This window comes from Carassius gibelio, chromosome B3 (genome assembly GCF_023724105.1).
Source record: "Carassius gibelio isolate Cgi1373 ecotype wild population from Czech Republic chromosome B3, carGib1.2-hapl.c, whole genome shotgun sequence".
Classification (NCBI taxonomy): Eukaryota; Metazoa; Chordata; class Actinopteri; order Cypriniformes; family Cyprinidae; genus Carassius; species Carassius gibelio.
The window spans coordinates 21426331-21449067 of NC_068398.1; the positions used below are offsets into that span (position 1 = coordinate 21426331).

General features: G+C 37.2%; 1 protein-coding gene across 3 annotated transcripts in view; it reads right to left on the reverse strand.

Annotated features, from left to right (window-relative positions):
* The window catches only part of LOC127952481 (myosin-binding protein C, fast-type-like), a 34171-nt gene extending 11604 nt beyond the window's left edge, over positions 1 to 22567 (reverse strand). The window contains exons 1-19 of one of the 3 annotated variants that reach the window (XM_052550956.1): positions 22462 to 22560; positions 11080 to 11115; positions 10950 to 10964; positions 9241 to 9258; positions 7138 to 7152; positions 6526 to 6609; positions 4898 to 5046; positions 4702 to 4819; positions 4271 to 4319; positions 3340 to 3396; positions 2891 to 3063; positions 2576 to 2708; positions 2298 to 2422; positions 1823 to 1928; positions 1074 to 1234; positions 763 to 928; positions 412 to 518; positions 299 to 328; positions 62 to 204 (exon numbers count right to left, since the gene is read on the reverse strand). In XM_052550956.1, coding sequence (XP_052406916.1) covers positions 62 to 204; positions 299 to 328; positions 412 to 518; positions 763 to 928; positions 1074 to 1234; positions 1823 to 1928; positions 2298 to 2422; positions 2576 to 2708; positions 2891 to 3063; positions 3340 to 3396; positions 4271 to 4319; positions 4702 to 4819; positions 4898 to 5046; positions 6526 to 6609; positions 7138 to 7152; positions 9241 to 9258; positions 10950 to 10964; positions 11080 to 11115; positions 22462 to 22483 — 1707 coding nt within the window. In that variant the 5' untranslated portion in view covers positions 22484 to 22560. Of the gene's footprint in view, positions 1 to 61; positions 205 to 298; positions 329 to 411; positions 519 to 762; positions 929 to 1073; positions 1235 to 1822; positions 1929 to 2297; positions 2423 to 2575; positions 2709 to 2890; positions 3064 to 3339; positions 3397 to 4270; positions 4320 to 4701; positions 4820 to 4897; positions 5047 to 6525; positions 6610 to 7137; positions 7153 to 9240; positions 9259 to 10949; positions 10965 to 11079; positions 11116 to 22461 lie in introns of all 3 variants that reach the window. The other 2 variants (XM_052550958.1, XM_052550959.1) reach the window with 2 other exon arrangements.
* Between the last annotated feature and the right edge of the window lie 170 nt (positions 22568 to 22737).

The following is a 22737-nucleotide window of genomic DNA, read 5'->3' on the forward strand; positions in this document are numbered from 1 at the left end:
ATTTGTGTTGTTGGCTTTATATAAGATGAGAATATGTGACAATTTGCCAGCAAGCTCTCACTGTATCTCCTTTTCTCCAGCACACAGTGGGAGGGGGATCCCCTGTAATGTCAACGTCAAACCGGAGCTTGTTTCCTGCAACGACGATAATGGTGTTTTTGTTGACAAAGGTGCCAGTCGTGTCCAGGTGGATTTTTGGTGGTTCTGCATGATGAAAGAAAGAATTACGTAATTAAAAATATGTTACCCTTACGTAAACTATATTATTAGGTTTGTCGATGCAGGTTAAGACGTTTACCTTGACGAGGAACATAATCAATCTTGATCTCTGTGGGTACAAGATTATAAAGCTTGGTGAATGCTGACATTTAAAATTTGATTTAAAAAAAGAAAGGAAAAAAACTCTCTTACCCAAGAAGTTGAGTTTGGCAGAAATAGAAAGAGCATAACCATCTGGTACGAAGGTATAATCTCCTGCATCTTCAGGCTTCACATCATCTATCACCAGTTTGTGAGTCCTGGGATACCAGGATTAAAAATGTTACCACAACATAAGAAGTGTATGCTACTTTATTTTTTACCCCAAAAGCGATGAATACACTACTGAAAGACTACAGTTCTTTCAACAAGAAAGAGCATAATGGATACTGATGACTAATCGATTTTAGTGTCCTGGAATAGAGTAATATTGGTGAGATCAAGGACGAGGTGATCCTGCTTATGCATGAATCGATAAAGGTGGCTGTAAGTGGACCGCTATACCTGCCAATGTGTGTCATTTTGATGCGGTTGCTGGGAATGACCTCCACCCCATCTTTAAACCACTTGCCAGTCACTTTCTCATCTGACACTTCACACTTAAAGACAGCCTGTTCTGCTGCCTTCAGTGTCAGATCAGCTATACTCTGCAAAACCTCCAGTTCCTTCTCTATCATAGAGAAAAAAAGAAGAGAAAGAAGGACAATGAGTCCATTAATCTTAAAAATAAATACAGAAACATAATTGAAATATCAGCCAAATGGTGGAAAGACCAAGAAGGGAGAATTGTCATTTTACTTTATCAAACTAGGTACCTTCCACTTCCAGTTCTCCCTTGGACTCCCCTCCACTAGTGAATACATGGTATGTCCCAATGTCCTCTGTGGTTGCCTCATTGATGATGAGCCAGTGCTTTGTCCCATCTTTCTTAAAGCGATACTTTCCATCTCGGCTCAGTTCCACTCCATCCTTCATCCTGAGAGAGATGAAGTGAGACAGACGGAGAGCGAGACAGAGAGGGACAAAGATGGAAATAATGTCCATAGGAAACTGAGGAAGGCAATCTGTGCCAAGCTTACTGAAGATAAAATAAAAAAGAGTGAGGTGTGTACAAAGAGAAAAAACAGGATGAAAAGATGTAGAGCAAGAGAAAAGCTAGTGTGTCCAGGCCTTTGATACAGCAGAAAACAATCTTCAAAGACAGATAGGTATGATATTGTAGCTGTATAGTGACAATTGATCCTACTAGAGCTTTTATCATTTATTTAGCATGTAAATTAAAGTATATCCTAAAACCTCAAATCAAAAAAAAAAAAAAATCATGAAGAGTATAAGACTGGACATTTTTCCATCTGCTTGTTTGAACATGAGCAGAAATGCAGAAAAGCACAAGCAGTCACAGATAGTGCTCAGCCACATTAGTCATTTAAACAGAGAGAGGTAATGACAGAGAAAGATTCATAATCTGAAACTAAATGTTGCATTTATTATAGGCTAATAGGATTTTGTGTTTTTTGACATAAACATATAAGATAAGTGTTGCCTGCTTGGTGCAGTATCTCACCATTTCACATTGGCTCCCTCATCAGACACTTCAACCTCAAACTCCACCTTCTCCCCAACCACCACATGGACGTCATCCAACATCTTAGTGATGGTGACAGGTGGTTCTGTTCATATAAACACACCAATAAGTGGTTAATACAATCAAACACTTTAGAAGGAGCAACATTTTCATCAAAGTTCAGAAGAGCTTCTGGGGCTGATGGCAGCTATGATGCCACATATCCATGAATAAATAAGACAAAAAAGGTACAAGAATTTAAACAAGAGACAGATAAAAAAATAAAAAAAAACGTAAAAAGCACGGACAGCATAGACAGAGTTTTAAAATAATCAATAGGCAGATGGCTAGCACTCAGGCACAGACAGGACAGTGACAGATAAGCAGAACGAACGAATGGAATTACAAAAAGGGCTGCGTGCTAATGATGCCACTGATGTTGATGATGATAAAGATGGTGATAATGAAAGTGTACCTTGGACAAAGACCTCAGTGAAACTCTTCTCCTCTCCTACCACACATTCATACGCGGCATCATCAGCGAGGGTGCACTTGTTAATAGTGAGCTTACGGATACCACCCACACTCTCAAAGATATATCTAACAGAAAGAGAGAAATTCAACACAAACCTCATGTAAGGCATCGAGCATCAACCATCAATAGGGGTCATCAGTGATGACCAGTGCACCTCTCAAGTGCTATGTAAAACCATTTATTGCAGTGCTTTTAAACACAAATACAAAGCGTCATACTTGGCTGAAGGTTTGATCTCCTGTCCATTTTTCAGCCATTTGACTTGAGCGTTGGGGTCAGCCAGCTCCACACTAAGCTGTATTTTCTTTCCTTTCTCCACAGAATAAGCAGGATCCAACTTCTTTAGGAAAGCTTAAAACAGAAACAGCACAAACATACTCAGTCCATTACAATACTCGCCCACCAATTTTTGTTTAAATCTATTTTGCTTGGTTTATTAACAAAATTACATATTACGGTTATATTTGAATCCTTCATATGCATGTGTTTGTGTGTGAGGAACTATGACTTGGTACATCTGTCATGTGCCTCACCATCGCTCTTTTTGGGCTCCACTTTCTTCATCTTCTTAAGTCTTTTGAGCATGCCCCTGAGATCAGTGATGCCGTACTCAAAGGCGATCTTCTCATAGTCACATGGCTTGGCATTTTTCAGGATCTCCCACACATCCACATCTATCTCAGGCTCATCCTTCTGCTTCCTCTCTCTGAGGCACATGGAATCCAAAAATATGGTTAATCGTCATATTTGGTTGCCTGTTTTTATGTTGAGTTCTAGGGACCCCACGTCATGTTGTGCTTCCTTCAAATTCTATTAATAAGTTTCTATGACTTACTCATAACTGAGTATGCTGATATTAACGAGGCTGCTCTGTTGTATCATTAAAAATGCATGCATATTTGAGTAATTTGACTCATCCCAATTTCTCAGACCCCAGACTGAGACGAGAAAAAACATGGAGGGTGTAGAACATCTTCCAAACCTTTTCTTGAGTAAACCACTGAAGTCCAGTTCACCTGCATCCTCTCCCGCATCTCCCCTACAGATGATAGAAGGTCATTAAAAAGAAAAGGGAAAATAAATCATTAGGAGTGCATCATGTTTTTAATCAAAACTGTTTACTATATAGCTTTCTATAAACTCACATAGCAGACGCTTACTGTTATACATTCTTATGAATAAAGTTTCAAGGAGTAGATCAAGGAGCCTGGCTCAGTCCTAGGGCTAAACAAAGACTTCCCGGAGCTGGACCTGGAGTCAAACTCTCAGACGCGAGGAAAAACATCTCTCAATCAGTCCATGAGGTTATTACTGCTCAGTGGAGCAGCTTCTGGCAACAGACTCCTCCAGTGATATGCAAGAGTATCATACAATCTTGCTTGTATGACCACGAGGAGCATGAGCACTAACTTTATGCGGCAACTGTGATTTCACCGAGTACAGCATGTTCCTGGATCAACATCCTTGTTGATCCTGGAACAACATTCCCATTAACCAATCAGAATTGAGATATAACTTTTCAAGAAATATCTGTTTTAAGCTTACAATCAGGGGTAGGTGCTTCTGCACCCTTGTTAATCAGTTATCATTTCCCACTGATTTTAGGAATAAATTATGGTAAGGGTTAGGTTTAGGGGTAGGGATTGGGTTAAGTCTATATATTTGGACAATGATGTTGATCCAGGATCATCAAATGATGTTGATCCAGGAACATGTCTTACTTGGCAAAATCACTGTCGACCAACTTTATGCACACCTAAAGCCGTATCTAAACATAAAGTCACACTGACAATAAAAAATAAAAATCCCTCCAAACAGAGATAAACATCTTTGGAGTGTGTTAAAACAAGGTGAAATCAAGACATCTATCAGTTACTAATGAGTCAGAGACACCGACACACAAACAAACTTACGATCGTTTGAACGCCTCCAAGATGTTTGTTTGTTGTGTCTCTTCAGCGGCTGAAGGAGAAGATGAAAAACATGATGATGATGATGATGTGAAACTGTGTGTATTTGATTTGCTCCACAATCTGATTACCGTCAAAGCCAATAAATGTGTAGTGGTGATTTACTAAGTGCTGCGAAACTAACAGGAGAGGATCTAATCAGCTAAATACCTACTGAATAATGAATCAGCTGTAGACTTAGAGTAAATTGTGCACACACACATACCCAGTGTGTTAACTGACTTTATTCATCTGAAAACTACATTATATGCATTATAAATGAGGTACATCAGGTGTTTCAAACTCTAATTATTAGCCTGATTCAGTGATAAGACGAGAGCTTGTGAATCAATTTGTACATCAGAATATGTCAAATGTTCTTTTAATTGTCCTACCTTCGACGGAGATTTCAAAAGTGCAGCTGTCACACTTGTCTTTGGACGTGACCTCACAACGATAACCTCCTGCATCTCCATCCACAACCTTAACAATGGTCATCTCATAGGTGTATATCTGCCATCAAGAAACATCAGTATGAACTCTGATCTGTGCTGAACAAATCTCAATTAAAACGCACGGTTCTTCACACACCTTAGTGTTCCTATCATAGGTTTCTTTGAATTGGAGGTGTTTTCCAGCCTTGCTGCCCAGATCCATCCATTTCCCCTTCAGCCACTTCATGGTAGGCTTCCTCAGCATCTGAGAGGAGTCCACCTTAGCCACAAATGTGACATTTTTCCCTGTTACAAATACAAAGACATGAATAAACATGTATGCCATTATTTCGATATGCCATGATTTATGAGTATATATTTATGAGTTAAGCAACATCACAAAATAAAAGAGTGCTATTGTTATGAATATAGCATATTCCTAGCACAATTGTGTTTCTGATATTGCTTGTATTCTCACAGTTCATGTGAAAAATTATAGGATCTGCCCTCACTTGTACACGTCTTAATGATTTCTAGACTTTTTATTATACAAAAAGAACAGAATGATCCATTTGTGCTTTTACTATAATTAAAAATAAATAAACCCATAAATCATTAAGAAATATACAAGTGAGTGAGGATCCTGCATTTTCTATTTGAAGCCATTATGATTTTAACGTAATTTCATTGATCTACACACCCAAGGTATTGATTGAGCACAGTGATTTAACATCTTTTGATTACTTACAGTTCAATAAATAAGAAGTTACATTACAGACACAAGCAACACACAATAGTGGCGTTTGTTTCCAGAACTAACTTTTGTTTATGTTTACTGTGTGTTTACTGTTGTTTGCTGTTTATGATTAGTTTAAAAAAAAATTAAATTAGCTTGTTTCATTCCTGAAAAAAGCAGTGCATTGAAGCAAATCAATTGAACGAATTAAAGGTGCTGTAGGGAACTTTTGTAAAAAAAATATTTTTTACATATTTATTAAACCTGTCATTATGTCTTGACAGTAGAATATGAGACAGATAATCTGTGAAAAAATCAAGCTCCTCTGGCTCCTCCCAGTGGTCCTATTGCCATTTGCAGAAAGTCATCCGCTCCCGGTAAGAAACAACCAATCAGAGCTGCGGTCCGTAACTTTGTTTGTGTTCAAAATGTAGAAAAATTTATATAATAAGCAAGTACACCATAAATCCATTTTCCAAACCGTGTTTTTAGCTTGTCCTGAATCACTAGGTGCACCTATAATAAGTGTTTATATTCGGACTATTTTAGATTGCTTCGGGGGTACCGCGGCGGAGTAACCCAGTACCGTTGTGATTCTTCATAGACATAAGCAGAGAGAAGTAGCTCCGGCTACGATGTTCTTCCGCAAGACGCAAGCAGTTCTGTTTATTAACCGCTAGAGCGTCAAAAGTTCCTTACAGCAGCTTTAAACAATGACCCACCCACAATGACAAGCGCTTGCTTCATCCCTGAACTAATCAGTGTTTTGAACTAAATGGTTAAGTAAATGATTCAACGACTCATTCATAAATGCAGTCACCTTATCATTCTTAAATGAATAAGTGTTCTGAATAAATTGACTAAGAGAATAATTCAACAACTCAGTTAGAAGGACAGTCATCCCCTACTGGCGTAACAACTGAACCTGCAGAAGCAGTCTCTAGAAAAACACCATTAATGTGCAGACTAGGAGCATGGAAAGGGATTATACAGCACACAAATCTTGGAGTGAATTCAGAAGTGCAACTACGGACAGTTCAGAATCTCACCTTTAACGGCAGTGACACTCTGAGGCTTCTCCACAAGCAGCCCACTTATCTGAGACATCTGAGGCTCTTCTCCTGGGACATGTTCTACCGGCAGAGTCAGAGAAACAATGTAAACTGATATGAACTGCTGAAAGCCCACATTAATGGACACTAAGACAGGCTATAGTCAACCAGGACTGAAAAGATGCTGAAAACAGTGAATCATTCATGAATACTTGCTATCCATATTGACATGTAAGCAGCCTGGGGTAAAGCTTCCCTTTAAAAAAACATTTAGCACCATCTAACAAAACAAACAACTATTGACGCTCACCTTTCAACCCTTCCAGATCCATAAACTGACAGTTCACCCAAAAATAACAATTCTGTCATTTCTTTTGTTCACCTTCGTGTCTTTCCGAAATATACTTTCTTTTTTCTGTGGAACAAAGTTATTTTCTGAGGGTGAGAAAATGATGACAGAATTATATGTTTTGTGTGAACTATCACATTAGGATCTGCACTGGGATGTGAAAGACATGTACACAATTTCCTTTTGCATGACAGATAAAATATATTTTTTTTCATGTATATGTCATAGACAATACATGCTAAAGGATTTGTGTGTCTTACCATCCTCAGGCAATTCTGTATCAAAGAAAAAGAGAGAAAACAGATTGAAGGAAACCATTAGGAAGTTATATATGGCATGGCATTATGGCTCTTTGGCTCCTTTTAGGAGGCATTCATGTACACACATACTGTACATACTAACACACATAAATGTAGAAACTGACGTCCTACTGTCCTTCAGTTTTTCAGAATGAAGAAAGTGCATAGCCATTAATTAAGTTACATTCTCCACTATCCATCATAATCATAGTGGTACTGATGGGTGGGTGTTTTTGTTGATGTTGTTGATTCTGGTTACAATTGAGTTAAATGGATGGCTTTGATGGCTAAACTATTTTTTTGCATTATGTTCCATCTCACGTTCTGAATCAGAGAACATATCCTTCACAGTAAATATGAAAGTAAATAAAAGTCACAGTAAATATGAAACAGACAATATAACAAGCCTTACTTGTACTACCTGTGGTGGGATTAGGCCCAGACAATGTCATGCATTTCCATAAAACCAGAGAACAAAAGCTTCACTCTGTTTTATGTTTATGCAAGTTAATTTGATCAACTGAACAAGAATGAAACGTCACGGTGCAATGCATAGTTTGGCTTACATTAAAAATAGTTTTGCATAAGGCTCTCCTATATAGCCTTAGAACCACCCGTCCTATTTTCTGAAGATGATTTACCCAGATACACATAACCCAGATAAGACAGTTGCTCTAACACTAATGTCAGCCACTAAACATGTACACTGTGAAAATGCTTGTCCAGTTCTGGGTGTCCTAATCTCATGTTGCTAAATGTCCTGACCCTCACACTCACACACTTCAGTGCTGGATCTCATACACAGATCCACATATTTCCAATGGTGAAACTTTCAGAGTGACAACCACTTCAAAAGTATCAGTATACTGCATAACCTTGGCTTCTTAAACGGTCACCGCATTTCGAAAAAAGATTCCAAGAAGTTAAAATAAAACACGGTTGCAAGACATCAAGATGATGCCTGTCATGGTAAATAGGTCATGTTAATCCAACCAAATTAGTCTGAATGGAACAGTATTGTATGTAAATAAATTATATTTTGTAAAATGGCCAGAGGATGAAATAAAATATCTTTTGGTTTATGCAAACTCCTTGATATATACACAAACTAATAAATAAGGTATATATCCAAATTTTCTCCAGTTAACATATTTGACCCTAAAGTACAAATGAAAGGATAATTTAAGGTGCTGGAAACAATTTTAGTCACTGCTAACCTTTAAGGAACTGCTAACCTTATGTAATTAGACATGCCTCCTCTTTTCAAAACCAAAAGTCTTCATAGTCTACAGGGAGATAGCTATTAACTAGCATCTCCACTTCAACTTAGTATATAAAACAAACATCTAATGTATAATATAATATACTATTTTATAAATTAACTTTGCATGTCAGTCAATGGTGGTAAATTAAATTTGTATTCAGATGGTGGTTACATAATTTAATATATATATATATATATATATATATATATATATATATATATATTTTTTTTTTTTTTATAACATTAACATAGCTGAATAGAAATATTAAAGAATAATCTACATGTTGAAATATTAACTAATAATAAAAATGACAGAAGAACATAAAAATGTTAATGCTTTCTAGTAATATCTGTCAGATAATATGGATTTTTTTCGAGTGCTTTTTTGTTTGCCTAAAATCACTTTCAGCACCTGTAAGGGCTAAAATATGACATACTCTTTATCTAGTTGCTTTGGTGAAACTTAATTTGAATAGACAGCGAGACTGTTTTCTGTCATAGTAATTCTCAAAAAATAATATGGCCTTTAAAAAGGAGAGCACTGTTAAGTGACCAGTGAACTAACGTGAATGAAAACAGACTTGCTGGCATTTGCCAAAGCAGTCTCAGATTTCAAACCACTTGTTTGCTGGTTGGTCTTGATTTGGCCAGTCAGAACCCCTGTGACAGACCTGCGGACCACCGACAGAGACAGTAACTGACATTTGGTTACATGCACCAGTCACAGGAAAGCAACTTGCACATTGACAAATAAGCACACACACACACGGCGAGCCAAAATGAGTGTTTCTTTCCCTTACCGTCGCGGCCCTCATCATCTAAATTTAAAGAAACAATGGAAGCATAATGAGGTTAACGCAGCACGTACAGAGAGATGGGTTAAACACCAACATTATAATAAAACGCCCCAGTGTCTTGTTTCTGGAAACTAGAGCTGGAGAGAAAGTGTCAACAAACCTGGACAAATAAAAGAATAGCAGCATACCTGTCAAACAATATCACTCAGCAGTTTTGAATAAACATGATTTGATAGTTATTTGTATAATGCAATGACATTTACTGTAAGGGGTCACTGTAGAATGTTAACATAAATTCACAAATCCACAATGAAATGTGAATTCTAAGCACATCTGATGAAGAAGTGCACGTGTTGACACCACATTACACATGTCTCACCCTTCACCCTAGGCTAGCAAACTCTCCTGCAGAGGGAACAAATTGTACCTCAGTACAGTATTCATTTTATGACACCTACTTTATGACAAAATGAACCAAGAACTGCAAACACGTATGCACATTCTTAGTGTTCACTGTTGGATTAAACTACATGATCATAATCAAAGCCACGATCAGCTTCAGTGCACGTTGTTCAAAGAAATGCATACATACACCAGTAAATGCATATAAACACACATACAAATATATATTTATAGATTATGCACTTAAGAAGTGGCACTTAAACATTGCTGAAAAACTTCATTTTGTTTTTCAAGATTAAATAAAAGGTCTTTTTAGAACGGTGTTTTACCGCAGACTCACATTTTCACATTTGCCAATAATAGAATCTCCCACAGCAAATGGAAAATGACTCTATATTTTCAAAGAAACTGTAATAAAAAATGTTTTTAAATGCATGCAGCACAGCGATAATAAGTTATCTTCTATATCAAAGTATATGCTGGGCTTTTGTTTGTCACGCATCTTCGGCAGTGAGTTAACTAGGCTTTAATGTTATTTATGTGAGCAGAAACAATATACTGTAATTTATGTAAACTGTATTATCTAGACACAGAATAGTATATAAATGTTGTTCTGCATAAATGCATAGCTAAGTTCAAATGTATTATTGCGACTTCTATTTATAAAAGCAGTTAAGTCAACCTGAACCGCTACGGTGAGATCAACGCAAAGAAGATGAAAATAAATGCAAATAGTCTTTAATAAACCCACTCAAGGGTAAATCCAGGCCAGAACAGACAGAATCACACGTAAGGACGTAGTAGACCGGACAAACACAGACTGCACAGACTAGGGCTTAAATACGTGGGACGATGGGACAAATAACAAGACACATCTGAACCAAATGACACAATCAAACATGAGGGAAAACTAGGTCACGGAGCACATGAGGGATAAAAACACAACAAAAACTGTCCAAAAAACTTGCATTATGCCATTGTGATTGATAATTATAATATTGTTCATCTAAGCAATATACTGCATATGTGTCAATATGTAAAAATGCCTTTAGGTTCAGTACTAGTTGGTTTCAGGTATGATTCATGCATTTGCTATATTTTAAGATTAATTAGAACATTTTAAATTAATGTATAGCACAGCGCTCACTCAATCCTAACGCCTTATAGTGCAGACTAACCACCATAACACACACACACACACACACACATACGCAAAGCTCATCCGTAGAAGCAAAGCTACCACTTGAACCCTTGACAGACTGAATGAAGACAAATGGCGTTCATCACAAGATTCAGAGCAGGTGACCCACCTTCGGAAGGCTTATCTGTGAAAAAAAAAAAAAAAAAACATGCTGAGAGTGAGTCTGACTGCTATTAAATTATTAATGTCATCAAACAGATTATAAACATTTAGTAGAATAAAGAGATACAAATACAAACCAGCAGGTGGAGCTTCCACCTTCGCTCCCTTGGCACCTGAAACAATTTACATTTATAAAGACAGTATTCAAAAGGGGTCACGTTAAAGTAATGAAGTTAAAACTGTTTCGTACTATTAGTTTTGTTCAGTACTGTACAAACGTCTCAGGCCATTCATATTTTCATCATCAAAAAAAGGTTTCAAACCAATTATTTCTCAATAGGAAATATCAGTTTACATTCCTTTGCCATTAATTGTAATAATGCATTGAGATTTTTGTATTCACAAGGAGTCTGACAACAGACATCTGATCTCACCCTCAACCAGTCCATCTGAAATCACATGAAGAAACAAACAAAATCCAGAAGAACTGTGACAACGTCTCCAAAATACTTGAAGCATATTTCAACAGCATATTAGCTGTGGTCAGACTCCTTGTGCATAGAAACATCTCACTGGGTTATTACATGAACAGAAGAAGAAATGTTCAGAAATGTAAACTATACAGCATATACACATGTGTAAATCATGAAACAGAGCAGGTAAAAGGTGTAAAATGTTGCATGACTCAGAACAATAAATAAATGTATAAACAGATTAAATATCCACATAAATCCTCATAAAAACACTTATGAGATGGCCTAACCTATTTTCAAGGCTTCATGTAAAAAAATTAAATCAGCATATGGAGAAAGGCCTGAGAGTATTTAGGAGAGCAGGCATCCGAGCCTCTCCTCTGAAGGTGTAGACAGCTTTGCTACATCGTGTGACCGTCACCTTCCTAGTCGCAGTCTTGGCCTCAAATTGACTCTGGACCTGAAAGCAGTGGTCAGACCTTCACTATTTAGTGTTAAGGATATGAGACACCGCACCTGGCCTCGGCCCTGAGGGTCAGGTTGCGTGATCTGCTTGCATACCGATGTACCGACACCTCTATTTTTGATTAGGTTTGTCTTTCAGATTGCAATATGTTAATGGGGCTCAGGCACTTCTGGTATATCTCCTCGTCCCAGAGGAGGAGTGGGATGTGGCGATCCAGCAATTTATAAATGCTTCCCCTGCCTCAGGATCTAAGGAGCTGGCTAAGATGTCCTCCCGAAAAAGGACAGAGCAGCAGGTTCACCAGACAGCTGAAGGTCACGACTGTACACAAACAGGGACCTGTAACAACTCTACTGAGAAATGCTCTGAGCAACTCTCACCTTACTGATGAATTGGCCTGGCAGTGTTAATTTGCTTGGCTAAAATGTACTTTAAAAATCTTTGCTGAGGTGGAGGCCCCAGTCAGCTTTTCATTAAAATGGCCCTGTCCTCTTAAATCCATCACTTACACCACTGCAATGCTGTGCATGTGTCACTATGGAAACCAATATGATCCTCGCGCTCTCATCTGTTGAGCTCAAGTAAACATCTATTAATCATCTTTTATATCCTTGGTAAATCAAGACAATCTTGCCGGTTAAGCTAAAAGGAGAAATCTGGCAGTGATTTGAGCATCTAACGCACTCATTTATGTTTTGCAAAAGCAATGTATTAAAATGTGTTTTAAAATGTTACTGATGTGATGTTACTGTTATTATTTTTAAGCAAAAAACAAAAAAACAAACAAACAACAAAACATTTTTTTTTTAAATAAAGCTGAAATAAAATATACAAATCATATAAAAATTAAAAAATTAATTATTAATTAATTATTAAAAAATAAAAATTAATCCTTTGCAGAAAAATGAAATAAGTTTAAGTATTAAAATGACTAGATTTCAAACTGAAAAAAAGAAGAAAAAAAAGCACATAAAAAAATTACTAAAGCTTTTCGTTTAAACAAAAACTGAAAAATATGAAAATAAATTATATTTAAAAATATTATTAAATACTACAATAGTATATAAATAAAAATAAAATAACACTGTGTTATATTGACTTTTCCTAATGATATTTTTTCTACCTATATTCTCTAAGGGCTCCTGATCTACTGCTCAACTCAGATGTTGGCACTTCTCTGGTTTCCAGTCGTCAGCACTCTCTCCATCTTGCCAGACTTGGTCTCTGTCACTGCTACACACAGTCACGGTGCTAAACACTAACAGACACTCACTCACTCACACGCAACACAAACACACACGGTCTAAAAGTGTAGGTGAGGTAAGAAGTCAACTGGAGGCCAGTGTAGCCTAATGCAGATGAGATGTAGTGTAGACTTAACCACCTCCACAGCAGCAGCGTTGTGATTGTTAACTAAAACTATTACAATCATTCTAGTATTTCAATTAAGTAAAATTTAAACAAAATTAAAAATATATATTATGAAAAACCTAAAAACATAATCAAACATTAGAAATGTTGCCTCGGCCACTAACTCAAATAAGTTTAAGATGAAGTATTAAAAGCTAAAGCAGAATTCAAATAAAAATTATCTAGCTATATACATATTCACATAAAATTGACTAAAAAGAAACAAAAAAAATTTATATTCCAAATATTAATGATGTTATAATATTTCTTATTTATACTTATATATATTAATATTTTTACATATTTTTTCACTGAAAGGGACATCGATGGATAAAAAATAATATGGAAGCCCTTTTGCACGCCTGTTTCCTCCTCTTCAAAACAAACAAACAAACAAACTGATAAATAAATAGGCTAAATTACAATTTTATAATCACACGGTCTAACAGTTTTTCTTTGCAGTTGTGACTTTATATGTCACAAATTAATTTTATTTTTTATTTTTAAAACTGAGAGAGGCATACACGGTCTTTCGTAGGAGACAGAAAGAGAGGCAGACAGAGATGGTCAGAGCTGGACTGAGTTTAATGTGGTCGTATTAAATTAGCACGGAGAAGACTCGGATATCTAAAAGTCCGTTTCATAAACAACACATGAGAAAAGTGTAAACGAGTGGTCTAATGCCCTCTCGTCTCCTATGCCTCTCTCTGTTTCGATAATGTGAATCCATTTCCATAAATACAACATCTACAATTACAAATATCTCCATCCTCACATACTCCATATATAGTCTGGGGAATAACTCAGTTTTTATGTGGCTATTCATTTCTCTCTGATCCAGACATGGAAGGTCTTTCGATGCTAATCCATGGTCGTTTCAGAGACGCCAGCCCCACTGGCCCCTGGGTCGCACAGCTATTCGGAAACCTATCGAAACAAACCACATGATGCCCTGAAATTGAGAGCAGGCTGAAATCCAGCATCAGCATTTGAAACTATCATATTCGTGGCCGCACATTTAGAATTTGCTCACTTTAGTTTCGTTAGCCTACAGCGCTAGTACTCTCTCCTTCACTCTGCTGACAAATCACTCTCTACTCTGTGTTCCTCTCGCTCTCTCTCTGGTCGCTTCCTCGCTCTGTTTGGCCGACTAACCTCTGTGTAATGTGCACGAAGCTAATCTCTTATGACATTTACTTCACTTCTTCTTTATATCTCTTTCTTCGCCAAAGGTAAAAGTCTTTTTGGAGCCGATAGCCTCCCGACTGATCAAAATACAGATGCGGTTGAGGACAGTTCGGTTCAGGTTGTCTAAAAACAAATGAGAGAACGTGTCATTTTAACCATTTTGACAGGTTTCACAACATTGTCAAGTCTGAAAGCAGGGGCCTCACTAACATTAACATGTCGACCCACACCAGCCTGTGTTAATGTCGACAAATGCCCTTCGCATGTCGCCACATACATGCTTCCAAAGCACAAAGACTTGTCACATACAGTGTTATACAAACAAAACCTGAAAGCATGTCTACATGTTTAGAGTCAGGCTCAAATGTGTTTCAAGTGTAACTAATACAACATTTTTTTTTTTTAATAAACTAACAGCCTACTGTTATGGGTACAAAATTAATGAATAACTGCTAACAAAACATCTTGGTCTGGATCTGGGTCTTGGTTAATGATCTCAAGCTAAAAGGAACCAGTGTGGTCAGATTTACGATTTTAGGAAATCAAAAACAAAGCACAAACAGTGTAGCTCCAGTCACAAACAAATGACTCTTATGAGTTGATTCCTTTTAATGAATCATTCACAAACTTTCTATACACTATCTTGGGAGTTTATAACTGAAGTGCCCATAATGTAATAATTGTATTCATTGATTTCTACAACAAATGCAATTTGAAGTTATTTCTGTTAGTATCCACAGCATTAGTTTCTGGTTTTATTTGTATACCGGTTAAATTAGTAATTGATCTGCTCATGTACTAGTTTAGAAAGATCCCTAAACAATTTCTAACATTACCTGAGAGAACATTTATTATGTCTAAAGATCAACCTCATGACTATACTGATGATTTGATTTATGGATATAGATTGTAATATATTATCATTGAAATATCTCAAACTTAATTGATCCGAGTGAATCGGAATTGAATCAAATTGCTTGTAAATCAGAAACCGATTGAATCTGAGATCTGTATCCATACCCAGTTCTGCTCTAGGTCTTGACCTAACCCATTGAGTTAAGAGGGGCGGTGCGGTCCAGTTGCAACAAACCCATTAAGTTAAGAAAACCTCAAAGGCATAGTTCACTCAAAAATTCTGCCATGAATGACTCACCCTCATGTCATTCCAAACCTGTAAGACCTTTGTTCATATTAGGAAAACAAATTAACATATTTTTAATGAAATCTGAGAACTTTCTGACCCTCCGTAGACAGTAAAGTCACTGAAAGTTCTTGAGTAAAAATTCCATGTGACATTGTGCTTGAACCATAATTTTACAAAGCTACGAGAATACTTTTTGTATACAAAGAAAACAAAAACGAAGACTCCTCCATTCCGGACAGCACCACGACGCATGCGCGTACATTCCTCTGCTCGTAAACAAGACGCAGAACATGCATCTTCTACATCAGCTGCAGCATACACATGTGTTGTGGTACTCTTGATAAAGGAATTAAACGCAGCCTCCAGGGCAAGGCATCAACGGATAGTTATCTTCTCACCATAGGCCCCGCCTACTGGCGTTTACTTGTTTAACATCTGACACTTGATAATCCCGAATGCGAGTGTTGCGTTGCCATCAAAAGCGAATAGAAATTATAATTACTGCCACTTTCTTGTCTACACTGGATACAGTATATTGGCTTTCTGTCACAGTCCACATGCTTGAGTCAAGACACGTGTGAAAGAACATTCGCTTTCAAAGTGTTTGGTTTAAACAGCTCGTTTTCATCTTTGTACAGCTATTAGAAGAATCTCAGCATACAGAACAAGTGGATAGTTTATTTTTGATGCATCCTGGATCATGTCAGAGGGTTGATTAGAGCATTTTGTTTTGCAAATGAGACAAAGAGTCATGGAGAGCTCACATAGAAACATTTGTTGAAAGATGAAGCGGTGCTAGATCTGACTGCAGCTGAATCACAGTCCATTAGTAGATGACTTTCTAATGCTTTGTCTGGAAATGACCGTTTTATTTTGATCGTGTTGTCAAAACACTCATAGGCAAAAGTGCTGAGTGCTGATACTGTTTCCTATGCAGGGATGTTAGCCAATCATAGCAATGGCCGATTTCTGACAAGCCTTAGAGGACACGTGCCTTAAAAACAGGACATTTTAGAGAGAGGGTAAGAATCAGGGTTGAAATTATTATTTGGTTTATGTTTTAGTTTTTTTTTTTTTGCGCAAAAAAAAAAAAAAACTACAACTAAAATGTATTGCCATAATAATGAAACCTGAAGGAACATATTAAGATAAAAAAAAATCCACGTCATGAACCCTTTATTGTTAAACCAATGATGTCACATGGATTATTTTAAGGATGTCCTTAACACATCTCTGGGCCTTGAATGTGTCAGTTGTGTTGGTGTTAATGGAGGTTCAGAAAGCTTCGTATTTCATCAAAAATATCTTAATTTGTGTTCAAAAGATAAACGTAAAACGTAAAGGTCTTACGGGTTTGGTACCACATGAGGCAGATTAATGACAGAAATTTCATTTTGGGGTGAACTAAAGGTCTTTGAGCCCGAAATTCACGTTCACACACTGCCTCCGAAAATTTCGTACGTCATAAAAGAATTCTGATCAGGTTCAATTTTCTGCTTTTTTGTATCTATAACAAGCATTTTAAAAGGAAAGGATGATGAATATGGAAAAATAAATAAAAAAGGAATATAAACATTTCGGACCTTTAATTCTATTATCAACTTGGGTTTTCCTATTGTAAGGAAACTGACTGCTGGCCCTGACATCAACTCTGATGAACACCGAATTAATATTACGAATTCCTTTTAAAATATTTCAAGTTCAGGATAAAGAGACTATGATGGGAACAGCCAAGTTATATATGTAGTGTTTCTAAGGATATCACACACACAAAAAAAAAAAAAATCCCCTCAAGCTTCATTCAGCTCCTCAGATCCAGATTGAAAGCAGCTATTTTTACAAGCGGGTGTGTGATGGAGTGTCTTTGGCATTAGAAGTATTTGGAGTGGATACAAGTGCGGGGAGGGTCGGCCGCACATGATGAAGTTTCTCTGTTTTATGAGGATGGAGAGAGTGATTCTTTTGGCAGCAAGAGGAAACATTTAAGAGAAACCCTACAATATCTATCAGTCTCTGCGTGACAGTACTGATGATTTGAGTTATGGAAATAGATCGTAAATATCTCTTTCAGGAACAGTTTGATCACGAACATCTGATCTGAGAATATAAATAAACTGGTTGCTATGGGTCATGTTGTGTATGGTATCACAAGATTCACAACCTATATAATTCCTAAGAATAGTTATAATTTTACATGAATTTGTCAAACTGAAGACCACTTCAGCTGATTCAACAAATAATATTTACATGAGCTGATGTTCAAACAGGATTTCAAATAAAATATGTGATTAAAATGATTCTCTCTCCCTGTATTTATGAACTAAAGACAAGCTATCATATCAAATAAATGTCAAAGGTGTGGTTTATGGAGTGATGATGTTGAGATTAATTATGGCCTCTTTTCTTCCTGACAGTGATCTCTTTCTCTTTTCCATGCTCAGGACAGCACGTTACATTTTTGATCAACCAAGCAAAGTTGTAACTGAACTTGACAGCCAGTGATCATCATGCATTAAGGAAAAGAGCACATTTTACATTTTAAGTCATTTGGGTTTTTTTATGGCGAGGAACAAAAGTTTTGAGCAAGTTTTAAAGGATGAAGAGATGATGACGGTTTTTCACAAATGTAAATTTATTCATTTTTTCATCAAATGTAAAGGATAATTTACATTTCTAATTGCTTGACAGAAGATGTTTCAAGTAGGCTATATAATATAAAATGTTCAGGGCACAATTTTAAAATAAATGTTGAATATAAACAAATAATAATAAAAATTTTTAAAAAATGTTAAAAAATATAATAAAAAAATTATTAAATAATATCGTGGATTGAACAGGGCAAGCAACAGTTTGGTCAAATCTCCAGAAACTCTTTCACATTTGTCCCGGGTCAGTGGGTCATGTAAACACTTTATTACTTACACTACCCGTGCAATTGAATTAGTATACACTTTTTCTTTTGAAAGTTGCATTAAAAATGTGTTAAATGGGCATGTTGCTTCTACATAAAAATGACTTATGCTGTAGGTGCTGAGATTTTGGACGGTGAAGGAAAGGTTGGCGATTTAACAGAGATAAATAGATAGAAATTAGCATAGTGGTTTTGTCGGAGCGCTTGAGGAGATTTACCTTTCTGCCGAGTTTAGTTCAATTCTAATCAAATCTAACTCGTGAACCAGCTAAACAAGGTCATTGGGTTCTCTTGAACATTTCACGATTCCAGATCTCCAGGAGGAAGACTGAGGAAGACTGGTGTGTGGAATATGCAACAGGGTTTCTGAATATACTCAAACACCGATATCAGGTCGTGCAGTACACATCCCATTGTGTACGTTGTGTTGGAGGATATATTCTGAAACACACAAAAAGCAAGTGCCCCCACATCTGCGTGTGTGCCAAGGAGTGCTTTATGATGTTAATGGCCATGAGGTAATGCTACACTACCCCAGCTGGAAATGAGACATTGAATGTTAAGACACCTATTACTGTCACTGTTACTGTATATGTGTGTGTGTGTATGTGTGTAAAGGGGGTTGGGCGATGGGACTACTTAGATACATTTTCAGGTATACAAAACCTCCCTTTGGGGATGTCCAAAGATGCCCTCAGTTTGGAAAAACAATTTGTAAATTACATGAAGTTGTTCTCCAAGCCCCCTTGGAGGTGTACTGCCCCCCTGCTTGAGAACCAGTGGTATATGCATAACTAAATATTTGTGTGTCGGAAACGAGAATGGAGCAAGATTATGTCCATTTTGGATCACAGAGTTCACAGAGAGTGTCTGTGTCATTTTGTAGTGCAAAAAGGGAGATTTGGGAAAAGGGAGCACCATAATAAAGACATTTCGGATGGCAAATAAGAGGCTTAAACTTCCCTAATACTCAATACTCCGGTTGTTTCATTAGCAGGGTTACAGGGAACTCTTGTTGTCCTGCCAGGACAGAAATGACATTATTTCAGCCTGGCAGGACAACACAGGCTTATGGACAAAGAGACTCAATGTTGTCACAGAAGATGCTTAAAGAGCACAAGCAAATAATAATTTTAGGCCATTTAAGAAGTCCAAAGGAATCCTTCACTCATCTCAAACTGTCACAGGCCGGATATTTGACTATTATGATAAAGCTTGAATATATTAGTAGACTCTTTGTGTAGTAATTTATATTAATGTGACATATCACATGGGCTTTATTTCAGCCCCAATCCAATATTAATGCAAATGCACAATTTATAGCGCACAGCCGTGACCCACTATTACAGTACTATCATTACAAAGTATCCATAATCACTGGAGCAATATGCAGAGACACACAACTCTGAACACTTCTCTGCTGTCAACATGCCCATTTGTAAAATTGCATACCCTCCTAAAAGCTGCTCAAGGCCGCGGGGCTATTCTGGAAGCTGTTTATTAAGGAATCGTGCCCCTTGCCAGTCACTATGGCTTCAGGAGATCCAGACAGACTTTATCTTGACAGTTCCCCACTCTGAGCAAAGTGGCCTGTGTATGTGACCGGGAAACTTTAAGTGGAGGGTGGTAAATGTGAGCTTTAAAAAGCAATAAACTAAAAGAGGGGCCTCTTGTGTGGTCTGAAGTGAGGAGGTAGGAGAAAATGAAAGGGGGACAGAAGGATAGGCAAGAGAAGATGCAACAGGTTACGCTCGGGTGAAATGATCCAGTTATCTGACACTCTGATGTCATGCTCTCCAGCTGGGATTAACACCGAGTCATGGGGCAGAGTTAGAGGGAAAAACTGAATCATAACAGAGCCAAGGCAGATCTCAAGAAGGGATGGTGACATAAGCCCAAAGACATTGAACTGACCTTGTGTGTTTTTTTAAAGTGTCATCTACATGAGGCTCAATACATGCCCATGACAACCAACTGATGTACTTAACAGAAAACTGAACCTTTTTACATTATACAACAGTTTCATGTGTAAAGCAAAGGCTGAAAATAATAAAATAAATCTAGAAATATTAGCCAATATGCATGTCTGCCTTACTCTCTTTACATTTTAACTGGTTATATAAATATAAAATAACAATTAAAAAATGTCCGGCTATAGAATTTATAATATGTTTTTACTAATGTAGTTTTCTTTTTAAAAGGCTCATACAGACTTTTCATTTGTACCTGCAATTTCTGATTAGACCTGTCAAATTATTTGTGTAAATTATTTTTTTAATCATTTTAACAAATAATTCCAAATAAAATAATATTAGCATTCTTTATATTTTTTAGCAAAAATGGCTCAATTTCCTGAGAATGGTTATAACGCATTCCATCTTTCTACTTCTAAATATCAGGAATTCGCCGTTCCATTTACAGTAATTACAAACATTCGGATCTGTTTTCCTTAACAGCATCCACCGTTAAGCAGCTTAGAGCCACAATGTACATTAAATGCAGTTTTTGAGAGTATTACTGCATGGCGGCAGTTCTGCTTATTATCCTGCTGTTGCTGGAGTAATGACTTCTCTATGAGGATGACTTAGTTTAGATCTGAAACACAAACTTAATTTTGCCTGAAGATTTTTTCAGTCAAATCTGTCATTTCTTTCTGCCTCAAGACAGTACTGACATGTACTGCTTAATGAAAATATAGAAGGTCATATTTTAGAGCATCAGTCAGATACAAAGTTCACAGCAGCATTACATGACTGAACATGGATATCCTTTGACACCAACTTCTGATATCTGATGCTAATGATCACATCTGCTGGTTACACGTCAATCCCTGCAATCCACTCTCCTTAAAAGCTCCATAAAAAGGTAAAGCTTTTACCTCTGTATCAGTGCCAGCAAATGAAATCACACCGTGTGTTCAGAACTAACCCCCTCCGAATATAAACATTAATACTTTGAGGACCATACTTGAAATGCTATTGATTTTTAATTGTGCACTTCACATCAATCGATAGACTCATTTTCATAATGATCAGAGTGTCGCCTGCAGGGTCAATCAAGAATTGAGTGTTCGAATGAAGGTCTTTCTGCAGGCGAAACAGCATATTCATGCAGCTTTATGTGATATCCTTTGAGTATGTATCACATTGAATGCGTCCTCTTGGAACATGATTCAACCTCAGATCATTTCAATTGAGTTTCATTACAGAAGAGCATTGTCCATTGGTTAATAATTAGCAATAATGATTAAAGGCTGGAATATACACAAACACAACAGTTACAGTCTGGAGGAGTCGCCAGAAGTCAGAGGCAGTCTGCAGATTTTGGGAGCTCACATTTGACCAATTTCACACACACACACACAAAATAAATTGCATCATGTATGATGGACACAGATTTAGATGACGGTTCCATCCAGATGGAGGATATCAAATATGTTTCGTATTTGAAAGGTCATGTGCTGTCCCCCAGCCTGAAAGTTATCATCACAATCTTAATTCAAACTGGGTATCTTCTCTGTCTAGTCGCCCATTCTGCCAAACCCCAAACTGAAAATGGACCTCTCACTCCTGCTGCTGCCAACCCAACCTATAAAATTCATCTTTCAGCGCCTGTCACAGCCGAGACCATCTAAACATCTCCTTATTCTACATTCAGACCCATGATTTATGCTTTAAGCAACTAAAGTAACATTTCTCAACCTCTGCGGGTAGTTAGCTAACAAAAAGTGTGAACTAGTGATTTAAGTGATTCAGCTTGATGAATGAAATCTTTCTGGATGGGCCAGACACTTAAGCATTCTGCCAGTCAGAGTAAAAGAGCATCACTTACATTAACATGACACATAAAAAGACAAACAGTGTTGATAAAAATCTACCCTTGTGTTCAATGTAAAATCAAGGTTGAAATGAACTTAAAGAGGCTTACCTGGCTTCTTCGGTTCAGGCATGGTGGTTCGTCATATGTCGCTCACCCTGACTTTTCTGTCTCCCACACTTTCACTCATCTTTCATCCCTTTTATTCCCTCCTCCCTTGGCAAGCATGTCGTCCCCATCCTTGAGAAAGATAGAGGAGGGTGGGTGAGAAGAGAAAAGAGCGATACAGGGAGAGGGAGCGACAGAACGAGTGTTACTTGAGATCTTAAGGGAATACAACTTGGACAAGACGAGCAGACGAAAGACAGAGACAAGGGTGAAAAAGTT